This window comes from Mycothermus thermophilus (assembly GCF_041956435.1).
Source record: "Mycothermus thermophilus strain CBS 625.91 unplaced genomic scaffold VTJ04scaffold_1, whole genome shotgun sequence".
NCBI classification, from domain to species: domain Eukaryota; kingdom Fungi; phylum Ascomycota; class Sordariomycetes; order Sordariales; family Chaetomiaceae; genus Mycothermus; species Mycothermus thermophilus.
The window spans coordinates 3,745,586-3,762,501 of record NW_027191427.1 but is presented as its reverse complement, the minus strand read 5'-3'; the positions used below and the strand labels follow the sequence as shown (position 1 = coordinate 3,762,501).

The following is a 16,916-nucleotide window of genomic DNA, read 5'->3' as shown; positions in this document are numbered from 1 at the left end:
CGGATTTTTATTTTCCTGCCATCCCGTTCCTCATAGCGCCGTCGAAGTACAATCGAGTGAAAGCCCGATACTTAATCCCTATCTGTCTATACCCATCGGTTGATCTCCATGAAGCCCAGTTTTTGTTTGCCCTCTTGCAGAAAGCCCTTGAATATGATCATGACCCGTTTCATTCCACCAAAGCTGTCCGCCATCCTTAACCCAACCTCCAACGACGCCAGCGTCCATCAGAGGCCAACCCCAACCACACACACAGCCACTCCACTCCCAAATCACCAAGCCAACGCCCCATTCCCTTCCCTCCTCGCCACGGGCCGACTATCCTTCACCTGCTTCGTCCTAGCATCATCCTCCTCATCCTCATCCATCTCCTCTACGCCCTGCTCCTGGTTCCTAAAAATGTCCAAATCAACCCCATACCTCTCCACCTCCCGTCCGACAATCCCCTGCCACTTTCGCAGCAGCGGATGCGCCTCGGCCACGTCCGCAAACACAATCCTCTCCTCTGACATCCCAGACCCGGACCCGGAGACGTCATACCGCCACGTCCCATCCGCCGGATCGAAATACGACGCCGCGAACACCGCCTGCGGCCGGCCCAACTCTTGCCTCGCTTCCGCAAGAAGACGGTTCAGCCTCCCCGCTTCATCTTCTTCCTCTGCCTCCCTGCCACCACCGCCTCCCTCTCCTATCCGCCGCCGTCCATCATGCCTTGCTGTCGTTGATATTGAACCCGAAGTAGAAGAAGGAGACGTACGAGAAGAAGAAGAAAAAGAAGAAGAAGATAACCCCACCAACCCCACCGCCGCCGCCAACCCTTCCAACACGCCCAACAACTCCCCCGCCCGCGCGCCCAGCTCCGCGCCCAGAGGGTACCCCTCGTCGAACCCGGGCTGGGCGGCGCGGGATTTGGCCAGGGCGATGCCGTCGCGGTAGCCCGCCGTGTGGTGCTCCTGCCGGAGGCGGGGGAGGTCTGAGGGCTCTTGTTCTCGACGCCGTTCATGGGAATAATAGGATTCTTGATGATGATGATGATGGTGATCGTCGGGGGAACCCCAGACGTCGTCTAGGTTGTTGTTGTTGTAGTTGTTGTTGTCTGTGTGGGTGTCCATGTGGACGTCGTTGGTTGGGATGGGAATCCCAGTAGTAGTCGTAGCAGCAGGTGCAGAGCCCATGGCGACCAAAAAGTCTGGGTCGCCGCCGTCGATGGCGGGTGGTGGTGCTTGGCGGAGGAGCATGGAAGAAGGTTGCGAGGGAAAAACCAACTTTTATTTTTTGAACAAGGGATGGTATGACCTGGTCAAGGAGTGACAGGGGATGGCTGGAATGGGATTGGAATGTTTGCTGGTGGGGGTTGGTGAAGCGAGTGATGATGATTGATGATGGGAGAATGAGAAGAGAGAGATGAGAGGCAAACAGCCAAGGCAGGGTGAGGGGACATGTGAAAACCCTGATCAAACCCTAACCCTGAGTCACTCGGCGGCAGCCCAAAAAACAATGTCGAGCATCTCAGCTTGATACCCTCGACGAGGTCATGAGCAATAAGTATTTTGTCGCTGGGCAGTGTGTCACAGTAGAAAGCACAGGCCAATGACATCCACGTGAACACGAGGCATTACTCAGTCCAGGAATCTTTCCGTTGGACTGCTCAGTTCTCGTTCTGCTTATCATCACTCTCTCAATACAAGACACGGCACTGTCTCTTAGTGGAAGGCATTCATGACATCATCATTCATACTATCACACACTTTCGTGGCAGTCCACACGGTCCCTCTTTGGGCTCCTTGGACTTCTTGGTATCCTTCTTTTCCTGGTTCTCCCCATTTTCAGCCGGCTTGGGTGCCGTCTCCTCCGTCTTTGGTTCCGCAGGAGTGGTTGCCGTCTGCCCCGGCTCTCCGCTCACGTCCGGTTTTGACGAGACGCCTTGAACTCGGACCGCCCCTCGCATTAGCGACCGGCCCTAAACGCCGCCCCTCCCGCCGCGCGGCCGGAAGAGTGGTAGTGGTAATGTGAATCATTTCACGCACCAACAGCCTTGGCCACCGTCTTGTAGAACCACTCGCCCTGGATCTGGGCGAGCTCCTTCTCGGCATCGCTGGGCTGGCGGCTGCCGTCGCCACCGGCAAACGTGCCGGCGCCCCACGCGCTGCCGCCGCGGGCCGCGCTGAGGTCCGTCAGGAGGCCGAAGGCCTTGGCATAGCCGAGCGGGACGTAGATGATGCCGTGGTGGGTGAAGGTGCTGAGGACGGCCAGCGCCGTCGACTCCTGGCCACCGCCCTGGCTGGCCGTCGAGATGAACACGCCGGCGTACTTGCCGTAGAAGCCGCCCGACGACCACTGCTTGCCCGTCTTGTCCCAGAAGGTCTTCCATTGGGCGGGGAAGTTGCCGTAACGCGTCGGGATGCCCAGGAGGAAGCCGTCGTACTGCTCCAGGACGCTCGGGTCCTCGAGGACAGGGACGTCGGTCGGCTTGGGCGGGGCGTGCATCTTGGCCAACACCTCATCAGAGAGAGTCTCGGGGACCCTGGTGGGTAAGTTAGTGGACCTTGTCTTGACAGCGGAGAAGAAGGTCAAACGTACTGGTAGAGGTCGGCAGTGCCGCCGGCCTTCTCGATACCCGCCTTCTCGGCCTCGGCGAGCTGCCGGATGTGGCCGTACATGGAATACTGGATGGGCAATTAGCCGGGCTGTTCATGTTGACAGGCCGTTTGGAATAATGGGAACTTACGTAGACAATGGCAATCTTGGGGGCCATGGTGAATGTGTGTGGGTATCAACAGAGTATCAACAGAGAACAGAAGTAACGAAAGTGAGGAGGTGGACGGGGTATCACTTTGGGCACTCGAGAGCGATAGATGTGCTGCAAGGCAGATGGAGAGCTGGAGGATGGACTGATGTGAGTGAGAAACGAGGAAAGGGTCGAGCTTTAATACCCACGGAAATACATCAGGTAGCTCAGTTGCTGGAGCAAGGAACACGATGAGTGTTGGTCAGGTCCAGGGCAGTAGGCCCTGCCTTATCCGAGGGGCCTTCCATCGGGACCATCCGAGCACCGCATTCGTCATGATGGGGTAATCCACGTCAAATCAGCCTCAGGCTAAGAGGCATGGAAGCAGAGGGGCACTAAAAAGGGGAGACCCGGCCAGCGGCTAGGAGACCTACCTAGTAACGTCACAGGTGTCAGAGCTGCAGGAGCTGTCTGTTTGTTACTTTACGGTAGCACTAGAGCCCTGATCGACGAACCGATTCCCCTCTCCTCCCCTCCAGTCTACACCTTGTGCAGTTTCAATGTTGCAGCTCCGGTGTACTCCGTAGAATGCTTGATGCTTGCTGCTTGCAGCCTGCCTCTCAATGCTCCCGTCGTATTTCCATGGAAGCAACCGATACCAGAGAATACAGGTGCCTTACTCGGAGGAAACTGTGGTTCGGAGCGGATCTGATCTTTGCTGCAGGAGAGGGACTACCTCCCTGATGGTGGTGGTTGCCGTGCATATTGCCGTCAACCCACTTCCCACTTTGAGTTGCCCCTTCAGTTGCCCCGGCCGTGGAGGTGGTTGATGCCAAACCATGAGCTAAGCAAATCGGCACGCACCACCTCATGGAATCTTGCCGTTTCTCGCTATCGAGTCCCTCCCTCGCTCCTTGCCTCGCTCTCGCTTCACATCACAAAGACCGAAAGGTTTCTGTTCACCTCAGCACAGGACCGGGCAGAGGATCGCCGCTGCCCCTCATCGCGTCCGGCCCCCCGGTGCCCCACCTGCCCTGTCCATCGACCCCACGGCCCCACTTACGTCCGGGTTTGGGCTGCTGACTCAGGGCTTACACGGTCCGGCGGAAGGAGGCGGAAGGGTGCGGGCTGCAACGAAGCGCAACAAGCGCCGTCTTAACAAGAACTGACCAATACTGGACACATGCCGGCGCCAAACATCTCGCCATTGCTAGTCTTGTTTTCGTCTTCCAATTTGCTATCATAATTTCTCTGTGCTTCTATGAGGGTCCGATAATCGCCCCTCACCACCGCCAGTTCGATTATCTTTGCCTGATTTGCTCGGACTGGCCTCCGGCCCGCGTGGGGTTGGACAATGGCCATGTGCATTGGCCAGAAGCACGAGAGGAGACTGAGAAACCATTGACGTCAACGGACTTTGGGTGGAGGACATACGAGTATATCTCTGGCTGCAGCGTATCTACGGACCAGTCGAAGGCGAGTACGAGCACCTCGTCAACATCACAGTCAAAACCGCTTCGACCTCATTCCAGCATCAGCGCTCAAGCACGTACGAGTAAATCAGGATTGACCATCCGTTTCAAACACATTCTCGGCCCGAGAGCTGCGGGCAATGTTTCACCGCAGCTCCTCCTGCCTATGATGCGTGTTGGTGTTCTCTGTCCCTGATATATTTCACCGACAATTTTATATTACCGATATACCTATCCAACGCCAATGCCAATATGGTTGCTCGGCGCTTTATGTCATCCATGATACACACTTATCCCAGCCCATCCCGTGTAATTCGATGCAATCCCGTCTAATTATCAGATGCAAAATCCCATGTCCATCCAACTCCCTAAACGCCGGCCTATGATGATAGTCCTCATAAAACATGAACAAGTATCGTCATCCCACATAATCCCCAACATCTCATGCCTTCCATCTGCCCCCCTGTTTCTTGTAAACCGCCACCCTAGACCCAGCCAACAACGCCGTCGCCGCCAGCAGCCCGAATCCCGAGTACAAGATGGTGCCCGCCCACCTCGGCTGCTCCTTGCTCCCCAGAACCGCCCCGGCGATCGGGGTGCCGATGAGTATGGCCACGCCCGAAACGAGAAAGCTCAATCCCATGCGCGCCCCGACGCGGCTCATATCGGGCGACAGGCTGACGATGACGCTGGGCGTGAGACTCACCACGCCGCCCGAGAAGACGCCGTAGAGCACCACAAACACCACATCGCCCGCCAGGTCCCTGACTCCGAGCCACCCAAACACCATGACGGCGCTGCCCAGCAGGCACGCCAGCATCAGGTTCAGCGACCCGTACTTGTCCGCCAGCGCGTTGGGCACGATCCGCCCCACGATAGACGCCGCGTTGAGGATGGTGACCAGGTACGGCGCGAACCCTTCGCTGGCGATGCCTTTCGAAATCGCGTGCAGCGTGACGTAGAAGAAGCACACGTACAGCGCCAGAAACGCAAAGAAGCACCCCGCCACGAACAGCGTGTACGGCACGTCCCGAACCGCCTCCGTGTCCACCAACCCCTTCAACCCCCTTTTCCCTTCCTTCTTCTTCACCGGCGGGATCCGCGTCCGCATAAACGCCAACGGCACGACCGCCAGGCCCAGCAAAATAAACGCCACCGCTCTTGTCGCCCATCCAAACCCGGCGCGCTCCTCCACCCGGCTAAATATCACCGGAAACACCGCCCCGGCGACCGGCGACCCTGCGCTCGACAATCCCAGCGCCAACGCCCTGCGCTTGCGGAAATACTGCCCCAAAATCGCCGCCGACGGCAAAAACGTCATGCCCATCCCCACGCCCATCGTGATCCCCTGCGCCAGCATCACCTGCCAGTACTGTGTACACAGCGAGGTCATAAATTGGCCGAGGATTGTCAGCGTCAGACCGCACCAGAGCAGCGGGCGGAAGTAGCCCGCGTCGTATAAGGGCCCCGCGATGACGCCGACGAGGAAGAGAAGGCAGGCTTGCGCCGAGCCGATCCAGGAGATGGCGCTCGCGGAGTGCGAGGAGAGGAGGGTGGATTCGTAGTAGGCTTGGAACACGCCGAAGGTGTTGATCACGCCCCAGGTGGTGACGAGGATCACGGCCGAGCCGAGGACTTGGAGCCAGGCGAGGAGGCCGCCGTCGGGGACGTTATCGTGGGTTGGTGGTGGTGGGGAGGAAGAGGAAGGGTGAGGGGAGGGAGTGGTACCCGGCTGGGCAGAGATTGTCGGATCGGGGCCGATGGTAGTGTCTGTGATTTCGCCGTCGTCGGTGGTGGTGGTGGTGGTGGTGGTGGTGGCCGTTTCGATGCCCTCCGACGAGGACGAGTCGAGGGCTTTTTCGGGGTCTTTTTCCTTCTCCATGGCTGTCGTCCTGGTGGAAGAGGTTCAGGGAGAGGTAGGTCTGTTTCTGTGCTTTCCGATGGCGGGCCAGGCCGTCTGGGTCGGGGCCAGCGAGGCAGTGATGTATAAGTAGTAGGTCTGCAAGACAGGTAGGTATATCCTTCGGAGCCGGCCGGGGGGTTCCGACTGTCGGTGAGCCTCGGGCTAGTCAAAAGTCGACACACATGCAACGGCTGCAGTCAACGCAGCAGCAGCAGTAACAAGAACAGCAACGGCGGCACTGGTGGCAGCTCCAGGGGGTAGGGGGTAGTTGTTGCTGTTGGTGCTGTCACAGGACGATAGCCGACACTTCACCTGGGGCTGTAGCTCGTCCAGGTAGGTAGGCAGGTTGTCTCCGCCGGTTGTCAACTCGTAGGAGTGTTTGTACGTACAACTTTTCAGGTGTTGTCGTTCTCGAGTGTGTTTGTAAATTTGACGATCGAGACGGACACACCGAAAAAATAGGAGGTGGACACACGCCGTCTTTTTATCTTTCCCCTCTTCAAGTCAAACTCCTGCCCGGTCCGTCGTACCCTAAGTGATGGGATAGGTAGTATGAACCATCCACAAGAGGAGTCATGAACTAAGTACGTAGTAGCCGCGGTCTGTCTGAACTACAAATACTAAAAAGTGGATGCGATGCTCGGATCCGTTCTGGATCTGGGATCCCGTGCCCTCGACCAAAACGAAACAGGGCCCATCCCATCCCATAAACTACAAATCCAGAATAGAGCAGCAGTGTGGGTGAGGTGTGCTCTGTCTGGTTTGTAATGCTCCCCAAAGGTGCAGGCAGGTAGGTGTTATCCCGTCCCTCCTTCTGGTGTGCCCTCCCGGTCTCCGCTCCCGAGGTATGTACAAACATACTTGCTCACCCTCGCCCCTCTCCCAGAAGCGGATTAGTTTTCCTTCTGTCGGGTCCTGGTTTGCTTGCTTGCTTGGTGCGGTGGGCGGCGGCGAGCGTGCCCCGCTCGGCATGTCGGGGGTGGTGGAGACGGGACTTAGAGAGAATCCGCCGCCTGCTGTTGGGAATGGGTTGGAGGGGAATTGGATGATGTGATTCGAGGATTAGCAAGCAAGGTATTCATTTTCCTTCCCCCGCCCCGAGGTTCTTTGTCAAGTTTCTAGATTAGTTATCCTTCCAGCGGTAAGAAAGTCATTGTCAACCATTGTGCTGCTGTCTTTTCCTGTCAACAAGGGATATTTTCTCCCCGAGCCACATGGCATGGCCTCGGCGCCGGCCCGCGCGCCGAGGCCATGCCATCGGATCCCGCCAGACATAATACTATTGTTGTCATTGCTGCACTTTGTGCACACCGTACCGGGAAATGCATGCGCCCACCGACAGATTGGTTAGGTAAACAGGACATTTCGTCGGAGATTTTCTCGTGTCCAGTTTGTCGGTCTCGAGTCACGAGGCGAGATACACACAGACCGTATTTTGAAGTAGGGACGGGATAGCCATGCACTCGTACATTGTGATGCCATCCGTACCATCCATGATTGCCATGGAGCCATCTGCCGAAGCCCTCCCGAGTCCATGAGCGTCCAAACTTTGGTTCTGTCGGTGGGGTTGGGGTCGGAATATTGGGGGCGGGCATGCATGGCGGCCCCACCTCCCCGGTGCCGGTCAGTGTGTTGGGTAGGAGCCTTGACTTCAGCTGAAGAATGGGCTGCAATGGAAGTGATGGGAATTCGTTTGCAGGCGGCTTGTTGTCTCTTGTTCCTCTCGACCGCGGAAATAAGGGAACTTCCTAGTTGGAATCGATAAGGAGCCCATTTTGGGCCAGTTAGGGAGCTAACAGACCGTGTAACTATTTTGGGTGCGGTTTCCGTATGAGGTGGTGGTTGAGCTGGGCTGGGATCAACATCGTCAACAAAAACAGAATTAAGACTTGATTTTACCAAGGCTTACTTACTCCTCATAGATCTGCCAGCAGTCGCAGTACGGAACCGTGAGTGTTCATGTTCCAAGACAACCTCATGTCTGGAATGTCGATCGCCTCACCATGCCTCTTTGTCACCAACTGGAATCTTGTCATGAAATCATGGAATCATCAAGACAGCAAATATCTAGTACTTGTTGTCAGACAGGCAAGACAAGAAAAGGTATATAAATAGACCAGTAGATCGCCTCAAAATATCCGCTCACATGTCCAAGTTGAATGCCCCCTTTATCCCCCAAATATCCAGTTCCATCACTCCCAACCCACCAAGTAGGTATCCATTCATGACATCCACCGTACGCCCGCAGTCAATGCAAAAGATCCAAGGCCATGACTCCAAACCCCAGCCAAAACTCCCGAGCCAAGGGAAATCAGGTATATATGTATAAAAACACAAGGCCTTATCCTACCGCTCGACTCCTCAGCCAGCTGTGAGAGCATGTCCCTGAAGAAAACCTAACGATGCCACATTAATCACACTTCCAAATATATTCCAAAACGGCCATCAGCGCTTCCTCCGTCTTTCCCCAACGGAGCCAGCTGCTATGACGGCCTGTTGCTCGTAGCCGGCTCAATCACAATCTGCGGCACCTCATGTAGCCTCAAGCTCGGCAACCGCGGTACACCGTCGTCGACTCGGCTTCGACTGCGGCCACGCGTCTCCGATTCCTCCTGAGCTTGGGCTTGGGCCGCCAGGTTCTCCATGCGTGCCGACAGCCTCCTGTTACGCTCCTCCGCCGGCCCGGGGTAGCCCGGCGGGGGTTCCGGGTACGGACTCTGCGCCCGGCTCCCGGCGTTGCTCCTCGTCATGGCTGATACCGCTGACACGTCCGAATTGCGCCGCGAGTGCCCAGGTGTCACATCGCTCAGGCTAACCTCGTCGTAGCTGGGTGGTGGCGGCATGTTCAGCAGGACCAGGTTTGTATCCCCGATATCGGCATCCTCGACATTGATGATCTCGGGAGGAGAGCCTGCGCGCGGCGTTGTGCCAACGGAGCTGACGCGAGAGTGGGATGGGACACGGCCAGCGCTGTAGGGTGTGTACGGTGTGCTGACGGCGCTGATGGATAGGCTGGGTGAGTCGGGACGGTCGTGAAGTGAGCGGGCGGTGTCGATAGGCGACAAAGTGGCACCGCTGGCGCTGCGGTCCCGGCGGACGAACAGGCTTGATGCCGAGGTGGCACCGATGCTGGCCGTGTCGGATAGCAGGGCCACGCGCTCCGTGCTCTCTGCACTACTGGCACGGATGCGGGTCCCGTCCGCGCGAGCGATACCGATATCAGCGTATGCGACGCTGCTGACGGCGCGCATCTGGCGGGCTTCGCGGATGCGCTCGTGTTCGGCCCGCAATGCGTCCAGTTCCTCCTCGTGTCGTGCTGCGCTCTCACGAGCGCTTTCGCGCAGCCGACGCAGGGCCACGACGTCCTGAGCTTCACGGGCCTCGCGCCGCGCCCGCCGCCTCTCTTCGCGCTCCGCTAATTGCCGCCGCCTGGCCGCGCGGATCTGGTACAACGCCTCCATCTCCTCGTCCCGCAGCGCCTCTTCCTCCTCGGCCGTCGGCATCTCTATTACCACGTCAATTCCGTCACGCTCACCCTCGCGGCCCAGCACTATTTCGTTTTCCGAAGCTTTGGGTCGATACGCCGGGAGGGTCATAACGCTGCGGACCGAGGTGGTTCGGTCGACCCCCACTGCTGGCGATGTAGTGTCGTCGTTGGTTGGGGTTGGGACAGCAAGGTTGGTGCTGTTTTGGCCACCGCGGTTCATCTGAGTTGTGGAGGAATCCTCGTGGCCGGCACGCTGGTATTCGTAGGCTTTCTTGTTTCGGCGATAAAACTGGCGCGCCATCATGCCCAGAAACGCGATGATGCCGACGGCGGCTATGGAGAACAAGATAATCTGCAGATACAGGTTAGTTTCTCATGCAACCGCGCCCAATGACCCCGGGAGAGGTTTGGCATACTTGGACAACATTTCTTCTTGATTTGCTATCCTCTCTACTCGAAGTAGCCCGGGACTGGAGGATCGAGACAGCCGAAGCGAGGACCTTGTCAAACGTGGACCGGCGCCCAGGAATGGCCCGTGTGGCCTGGGGAGATGGCGGGGGCATGGCGGTTATGGCAGTCCCGACGAGAAGGAACAAGCAGCGTCGATCGTCGTCAATCCACGACGGGGATCTCAGGCTACGAAGCGCAAGGCCTCGTCCGCATAGTGTGCCGCCCCGAAAGGGGAGGAGAGCGCAGGGTTGACGTCGACCAGGCGGTGATGGTGGACAGACGGTGGACACAGAGAGAGGTGATTTTTGGAGTTGAGAGGCTGCGTGGCTTGGTGAGCGTCGAAGAGGGGTCGTCGTCAGCCGTTTCTCTTGGTTCCGAAGTGTTTTTGCGCCTGGTTGGATTGCTCTGCTTTGCGTCGATCGACAAGCCAATCGGGCAGGACTCGGCAAGGGGGCTCGTCGTGTTGGAACTGGTACTTTGAGCGAAAGGTGAGAAAAAAAAAGATAGACGTCGGGTGTCGAGAGTGAAACAATCAAAATTGGCGGTTGGGAAGGAAAGTGTCCGTCAGCCTGGCTGCGGCATCCCGGTCGCTTTCCTCTTTCCTCTCTGGCTATGAGAGATGCGACTCTGCCTAGGCGGCCGAGGCGCTGCTTTCCTTGCCGAGCCAGATCGCCCAAGGCTGCGCACATGCAAGTCCGGGGTTACGCTGTGCTGGCTGTTGGGGGCATGCTGGCCGGGGCACCTGGAAAGCTCCTCTAGCCCCCAACGGTCACTAGGAGCAAAACTCCAGATCGCAACTCCACCGCTGAAACATCTGTCCGGAATTGAAGAATTACTAGGAGTAGGTATGTACATTCTCGCTGCTGACGTGGAGAGCATTGAAAAGCGTGGAATCATTCACGGCTAGGAATGCTGTTTTTTGTGTTTCCTTGGCCTCCTTTTTTTTTCCATCCGGGACACGGGGGTCAGCAGTCAGGAGAAATCGATTAGGACGGGATGGAGCATCATGCGCTGCCGCGAGCCTCACAGCCTCCAAACCCACGCTTTCCCTTCCCCTTTCTCCGTCAGTACGAAGCAAAGACTGTATGCGAAGTCCGGAAAAAATCAGGGCGGGATGATACTGAAACACTCACTCACGTTCCGCTGGCGACTTTGTTTAACGCGAAAAATGTTCCTACAAAGAGTGAACCGACCTTGAAACACTTTGGGACCGATCTCGAGTCTGTGGCTTGTCGAGGAAACAAATGTCCTCGTGGTTGGGATGACAGCGACGATCAGGGGCGCGGGCGGTTTGAACAAGCCACATCCCGCGTGGCTGGGACATCAGAGCGCTAGAGAGTTTGCCCAAGCACACGCAGCCGCCCAAATCATGTCTACGGTGGTGGTACGGTACGAAATGCAAGAGATATGAAATCGTTAGTACGCGGACACCAAAATCTCGTTCCTTGCAGCTCCAATGTCATTTGTGTCTCGGTTACCGCTGTAAGTGGGTTACATCAGGGCAGAGGTCAAATCAACTTGTACCCTCGACCTCCAACAGCTTTGCTCTTCGAGGGCGCTTTGGTTGTGTCAGCGGCAGTTCTTGACTGGAAAGCACATGCGCCTCCGTCCAACCTTGGCCGCGCCGCCGCCACACATGCTGTCAGTGTGGTCGCAGTACCCTTCCCGGATCCCCGGTTTCGGGATACGGAGTCCTATGACTTGCCGGAATCGAGTTCACTGCACTTCTGCATGGTCTGCAAAGCGGTCGGAGTTGGTGATTGTTTGTCGTCAACCGCTGACTACACAGTGAAGGAATGCCAATGTGTAATTCCGGTGCCAGCCACAGGGATGAAACTGTGAAGACTGCGTGCTATCCAATGCCCGCAAGGCTGTGAATGGCTGGCCTCTCTTCAAATCGGGCAGGCAACTTGGAGCCCCGGATCCAAGCCCGGCGTTCCACCAGTTTGGTCCGGAGACGGAAGGCCCACCGCGGACAAGACCTCGGTCCGAGCGGACCGGCACATGACGGGCCGGGATCCACTCCCGCTTGGCATTTCCCGACAACACCTTGTCAACCACAAAGACAATGAGCAACATTATGATATTGAACTCTGCCTTCTAGGTCGTCTGTTTCAATATAGACGAGTTCAGGTGTCTGTTGTTTCGTCGTCAAGCGTAATCCAGCGCTAGCCTTGACCCTTGGCCGAGATTTCCGACCCTCCCCGGCATCGTTCCCACAACTCATCTCGAAATCACAATGGCCGAAAACACCACAACACCAGAGGAGACCATCATTGAGGCCTTGCGCCAGTACACAAGGCAAGTATTCCCACATTACCAGCCTCACATCGCGCTGGGGAAAGGGCCAGGAAGAAGACTAATTCTTGTCTATCAGCTGCGATGTTGCCGACGCCCTTGTCAAACTAGGCGTCCCCGACGGCGGCTTCCTGCCCGGCATCACCATGTGGTCGCCGAAGCGCCAGGACGGGGACACAAAGATTGTCGGCCCGGCCTATGTCGTCGTGTATGCGCCGCATGATGACCCGAGGCCCAAATGGCCCACTCACTATGTGTGTCTCTTTTGATCCCTTGTATTTGAAGCTGCTGCATAAATATTGATAGCAGAAAACAGATCGACTTTGTTCCCCCGGGATCCGTCATCTTTGTGACCTCCACTGACAAATCACACTCAAATGCCCTTTATGGAGGACTCATGTCAACGAGAGCCAAGGCAAGTGGCGCAGAAGGGACGGTAATTGATGGCCGGTTTAGAGATTTGGACGAGCAAAGGGGTTTGGAGTATCCGGTATGTGTTGGCTGCCACTCATTGACACAGGAACGTCGCCTGGGACATTTCTTACAAACTGACTGACACTCCTGAAGGTCTTTGCCAGGGATGTTGGCACCGCGCCCCCTGGCCCAGTGCTCAAGGTCGTCGCCGTCAACAGCGAGCCGGTCAGGGGCCTTTGTAGCATCGATGTTTCCCCAGGGGACTATGTCATCGGAGACGTCAATGGTGTTGTGGTGCTGCCAAGGGCGTTGGCTGAGAAGGCGTTGCCGCTCATGGAGAAGCAGGTTGCTGCAGATTCCAAGATGGCGGTTGAGATTGCAAAGGGCATGACGTTTACTGAAGCAAGCAAGAAGTTTCGGTCATGATGATACGTAACAAAGGCGCCAGGGAATAGGCTGCGGCTATATGTCTGGGTATCCTGTGTGCGATGGTGTTTGTACCTTTGTCGCGGACAGATAGGTATGCTCCGCTTCTTGGGCATGTGAGCTGGGAGATCCGCCGACAGTCGAAGGTTTTCATCTGAAGAAGACGAACTGGAAAGCTTTTTTTTTCTTCCTCTTCTTCTCTTTTGGAACTTCTCACCTTCAGGGCATGAATGTGTTTGTGAACTTCTTGTTCACATCTCCCTGGCGACAACAAGCTGACTACAACGACCGCAACACGACAAACGCAACGACGACTGCAGCGACGACCTCACCGACGACCGTAACGTCGACAACGCGACCGCTACGACGAAAAAAAAAATCGAAATCCAAGCCAAAGGCGACCCGCACCCCTCGTTGGCAAGGCACGCCCGTTTCTCTGGATAACGCCACCCCGGCCTGCCCTAATTAATACCCCAAAACCTAATGCTAATAGTTACGAGGAAGAGTACCTGATCCACAAACCATGTGCCGGATCATATACTATTGCTGCAACGAGTTCGTCTGCGCCGAGGTCCTCAGGATCCGCCGCTACGGTTGCCAACCGGTCCTACAGCGGCAGGGAAGGTTCGGCAGCTGCAACGATGTCGAGGAGGAATACCGCCGTGATGTCCGGGGAGAGTATTGCTGGAGGCATGGATGATCCTCTGCAAGATCGGGCGATCTGTGGCGTGGGTTGCGCCGAAAATTGGTATCATGGGACGAAGTTGAAGTGAGTGTGGACTGGCACTGCTTGAAGAGAACCATGAGGAGAATCATGGAGTGATTGCGGATGTATCAGGGGCACCCTAAGATACCTCAAATGACCACAAACACCTTGTCTATTGTGCTGTGCTGTGCTGGAAAACGTCAAAAGCCGTTGAGGTGGTCCAGTCAGACATCTACCTGCATCTGCTGTGTCCTAGGAACTCTTCGTCTCGCGATAAACCCATCCCTTCCTGATTATCACCCACAAAATCCCTCTTCGTGAAGGCCTTCCCAGCATACTGTTCCTCACTCAACCGGAGATTAATAGTGGATGCTGCAGTAGTGGCCCTCCCAACTCTCCTCATCCCTCCTGATACCCCTTGAGCAATCACCGAAGCTTCGCCTCCATAACCGGGCTTCATTGCACCGTCGCTTCTTTATCCGCAGCACCACGGTGCAGCAGAATGTATCGCAGTAATAATAGATTTTGGTGCACATGGTGACATTCACGTTTTGGAAGCTTGAGTGAGCCTTGTAGACGCAGACTGGGCCTAGATGATGGTTTGATACTGTTGCGTCGATTGCTGTTCGAGGTTCAAGTTCCCTCGTGCCATGAATAAATAACAGGAGTCACAGACTTGTTCTATGAAGAATTCTACGACGCATCAATGCCATTGACACTGACGGGAGCTCTTTGGCGCAGGCAAAGGATAGCCAGCACAGCATGTGTAGTGACAAGAGAACAATTACCTCACAATTAGGGATCATCAAATGACTGGTCCTAAGATGACTTCCTGAGAACAACTAGCCGTAATAATCTTGAGAACACAACGTTTAGTAATGTGCCACTGGCTCGCCATCTATTTAGGACATCAAGAATGATGCTAAGCCCTTTGAACCACTAGCATTGACGTGTGGACAACATCAGGCCGAACTATGGTGAACCCTGATAGGGCTGGCCTTACATATCAGAACACGCAACCAACACCTGACACCTCTTGTAACTGCTAAGATGGTTAAGTCTCACCTGGGCCTCGTGACAAACCCACGTGTTGGTCTCGTGTGTTACGTGAATTGGGGAGCCTCGTCTTTTATATTATTTCAGACGGCTCTTTGCTGAGCTTAGAGGACAATCAACAAGTACACGCCAGCAACCATAAACATGCCACGTTCTCAACAATGGCTCTCTTGTTATGAATACATAAAGACAGGCGAGCCCTATACCACATCCTTACCCTTCATAAAAAGCGCTCTTTCACACTCTTACCACCAACATCCCATTGCACATCCTGCATTCAAAGCAGCCTCGTAACTCGAAAAGAAAAGAGCAGCCAACCGTACCTGATACTCCGTAATTACACTTACACAACTCAAATCCTTCACCATGTGCTACAAGACCATTGTCGTCTGTTACAAGACGGGGTGCGGCAAAGAACTCGAGTCCACGGAAGGGAAGTGCACCGAAGCTATCGAGAAGAAGAAGGCCTTTGGGAAGTGCGCCATGGGCGTCACCACCCTCTACTCGAGGAGCTCGAGTAAAGTTTGCGGTGGTCACGACAATGATGACGAAAACTAGAACGGGACGGCAGGACTGATGGGGGTTTGGGCTCCAGTGTTGAAGGGGGTGTGGATATTGCGATGTATTTTTCGTTGGTAACGGTGGGTTGGGTCAAACGAGGTCCTGATGAGCCACGGTGCGTTTTGTTTCCATAGGAGCAAGGGGTGGTCACTCTCTTTCTTCGCTGGCTCTACAAGGGGGAAGTCGATGAGGACTGTGGAGACAAGGATTTCTAGAGATTACCGTGGGCGATGACACTGCGTTAGATCTGACGTTTCAGCCTTAATGTAATAGGTCTATGTAATAATGTCGCCCAGAGAGCCTTTCATTTTTGTGAATCTATGGAATGGTCGGACTGCCTGATTTGATCCTCCGGTAAATGTCAAGGACCTCATTCAACAACTTTGTTTCCCCATCGTGATGTCAAGATGACCCAACCGCAATGACACTGGAACATGTCAAAAAGCCGATTCTCCTTCCACTCATCGAGAGTCGGCCAGGAACGGTCAGACAAACGAAGACAAACCATAGGACTGGATATCCGCCCTTATATATGCCGATCAATCAGGCCAGCCTGTCGTGATTTCAACAGGGTGCTGACGTGCTCGACGCCCAGCATCACGGCACTGTTGCATCACGTACCGGGCGGCAAGGTACCAGATCATCGGGACCATAGGGCTGGCTTCTAAAGCTGGTTAACGTGCATCTCGGGTACAGTACCTGAAGGCTTCGAGTGATGCTGTCATCTCTTGGGGGTTTGTTGCAATCATTGTGGTGACTCAAGGTTGGTACTATGCTTCAATATCAACTCTTGTCGTCAGAGACTCGGTAGCGAGCCTAGTATCTGGTGCTCAGTACGTTCGTAACACTCGGAGACTGTTGTCGATTGGCCGTAATAGGGGAGAAGAAGTACACGATAATATGGGTTACGACGCTTCCTGTTCTTGCTCCGGGCTCAGGGAATCGGGGCAAGATATGCTTGGTGGTATGGATGAGGAGCGCCATATCCACCGCCCAAATGTTCTTCGACACTTAGCATATGAACCGCATTAGATGCGTGGTCTCTAGGCTCGAAGGATGTTAGAAAGGGGTTTATTTGTGATACAATTTCAAGCGTCGGTGTCAATGTCCGCATGAGACAGGTTGCGAACGTTTTGACTCGGGCAATCCACACTCCTCAGCCACATTATTAGCATGTTTTGCCTACTATCAGAGCACAACAAGCCACGAGCCAGCCACAGATGTTGACACGACAGAGTGGGTGTTGCAATGATGCAATATGGAGACTGAACTAGGAGATGAAGCTGCTCTAGTCCAGCTTGTTTGAATCTACCAAGCTTTCTTCGTCAGCATATTCCCATCTCCACCAAAAAAGGACCATACCATTCCTATTGCCCTTACGCTCCGAGTCCCCCAGAGAAAAAGCGGAGTTGATT

At 55.4% G+C, this 16,916-nt stretch overlaps 7 protein-coding genes across 7 annotated transcripts; 3 read left to right on the top strand and 4 right to left on the bottom strand.

The window, feature by feature from the left end:
• Positions 1-272: 272 nt before the first annotated feature.
• On the bottom strand, positions 273-1,238 carry VTJ04DRAFT_1389 (uncharacterized protein; the record flags this gene model as incomplete). Its single annotated transcript, XM_069359070.1, has 1 exon — positions 273-1,238. The coding sequence occupies one exon, from the start codon at positions 1,236-1,238 to the stop codon at positions 273-275; it is 966 nt and encodes a 321-aa protein (XP_069223997.1).
• A 481-nt stretch (positions 1,239-1,719) lies between these two features.
• Positions 1,720-2,013, top strand: VTJ04DRAFT_1388 (uncharacterized protein; the record flags this gene model as incomplete). The annotated part of the gene is made up of 1 exon (XM_069359069.1): positions 1,720-2,013. One exon carries the CDS (start codon positions 1,720-1,722, stop codon positions 2,011-2,013), a length of 294 nt encoding a protein of 97 aa, XP_069223996.1.
• A 6-nt stretch (positions 2,014-2,019) lies between these two features.
• VTJ04DRAFT_1387 (uncharacterized protein) lies at positions 2,020-2,755 on the bottom strand (the record flags this gene model as incomplete). Its single annotated transcript, XM_069359068.1, has 3 exons — positions 2,020-2,524; positions 2,581-2,666; positions 2,729-2,755. 3 exons carry the CDS (start codon positions 2,753-2,755, stop codon positions 2,020-2,022), a joined length of 618 nt encoding a protein of 205 aa, XP_069223995.1.
• A 1,887-nt stretch (positions 2,756-4,642) lies between these two features.
• Positions 4,643-6,082, bottom strand: VTJ04DRAFT_1386 (uncharacterized protein; the record flags this gene model as incomplete). The annotated part of the gene is made up of 1 exon (XM_069359067.1): positions 4,643-6,082. One exon carries the CDS (start codon positions 6,080-6,082, stop codon positions 4,643-4,645), a length of 1,440 nt encoding a protein of 479 aa, XP_069223994.1.
• A 2,504-nt stretch (positions 6,083-8,586) lies between these two features.
• On the bottom strand, positions 8,587-10,153 carry VTJ04DRAFT_1385 (uncharacterized protein; the record flags this gene model as incomplete). Its single annotated transcript, XM_069359066.1, has 2 exons — positions 8,587-9,942; positions 10,007-10,153. The coding sequence occupies 2 exons, from the start codon at positions 10,151-10,153 to the stop codon at positions 8,587-8,589; spliced, it is 1,503 nt and encodes a 500-aa protein (XP_069223993.1).
• A 2,126-nt stretch (positions 10,154-12,279) lies between these two features.
• On the top strand, positions 12,280-13,178 carry VTJ04DRAFT_1384 (uncharacterized protein; the record flags this gene model as incomplete). Its single annotated transcript, XM_069359065.1, has 4 exons — positions 12,280-12,341; positions 12,418-12,592; positions 12,655-12,828; positions 12,906-13,178. 4 exons carry the CDS (start codon positions 12,280-12,282, stop codon positions 13,176-13,178), a joined length of 684 nt encoding a protein of 227 aa, XP_069223992.1.
• A 523-nt stretch (positions 13,179-13,701) lies between these two features.
• Positions 13,702-15,498, top strand: VTJ04DRAFT_1383 (uncharacterized protein; the record flags this gene model as incomplete). The annotated part of the gene is made up of 2 exons (XM_069359064.1): positions 13,702-13,845; positions 15,319-15,498. 2 exons carry the CDS (start codon positions 13,702-13,704, stop codon positions 15,496-15,498), a joined length of 324 nt encoding a protein of 107 aa, XP_069223991.1.
• Positions 15,499-16,916: the final 1,418 nt, after the last annotated feature.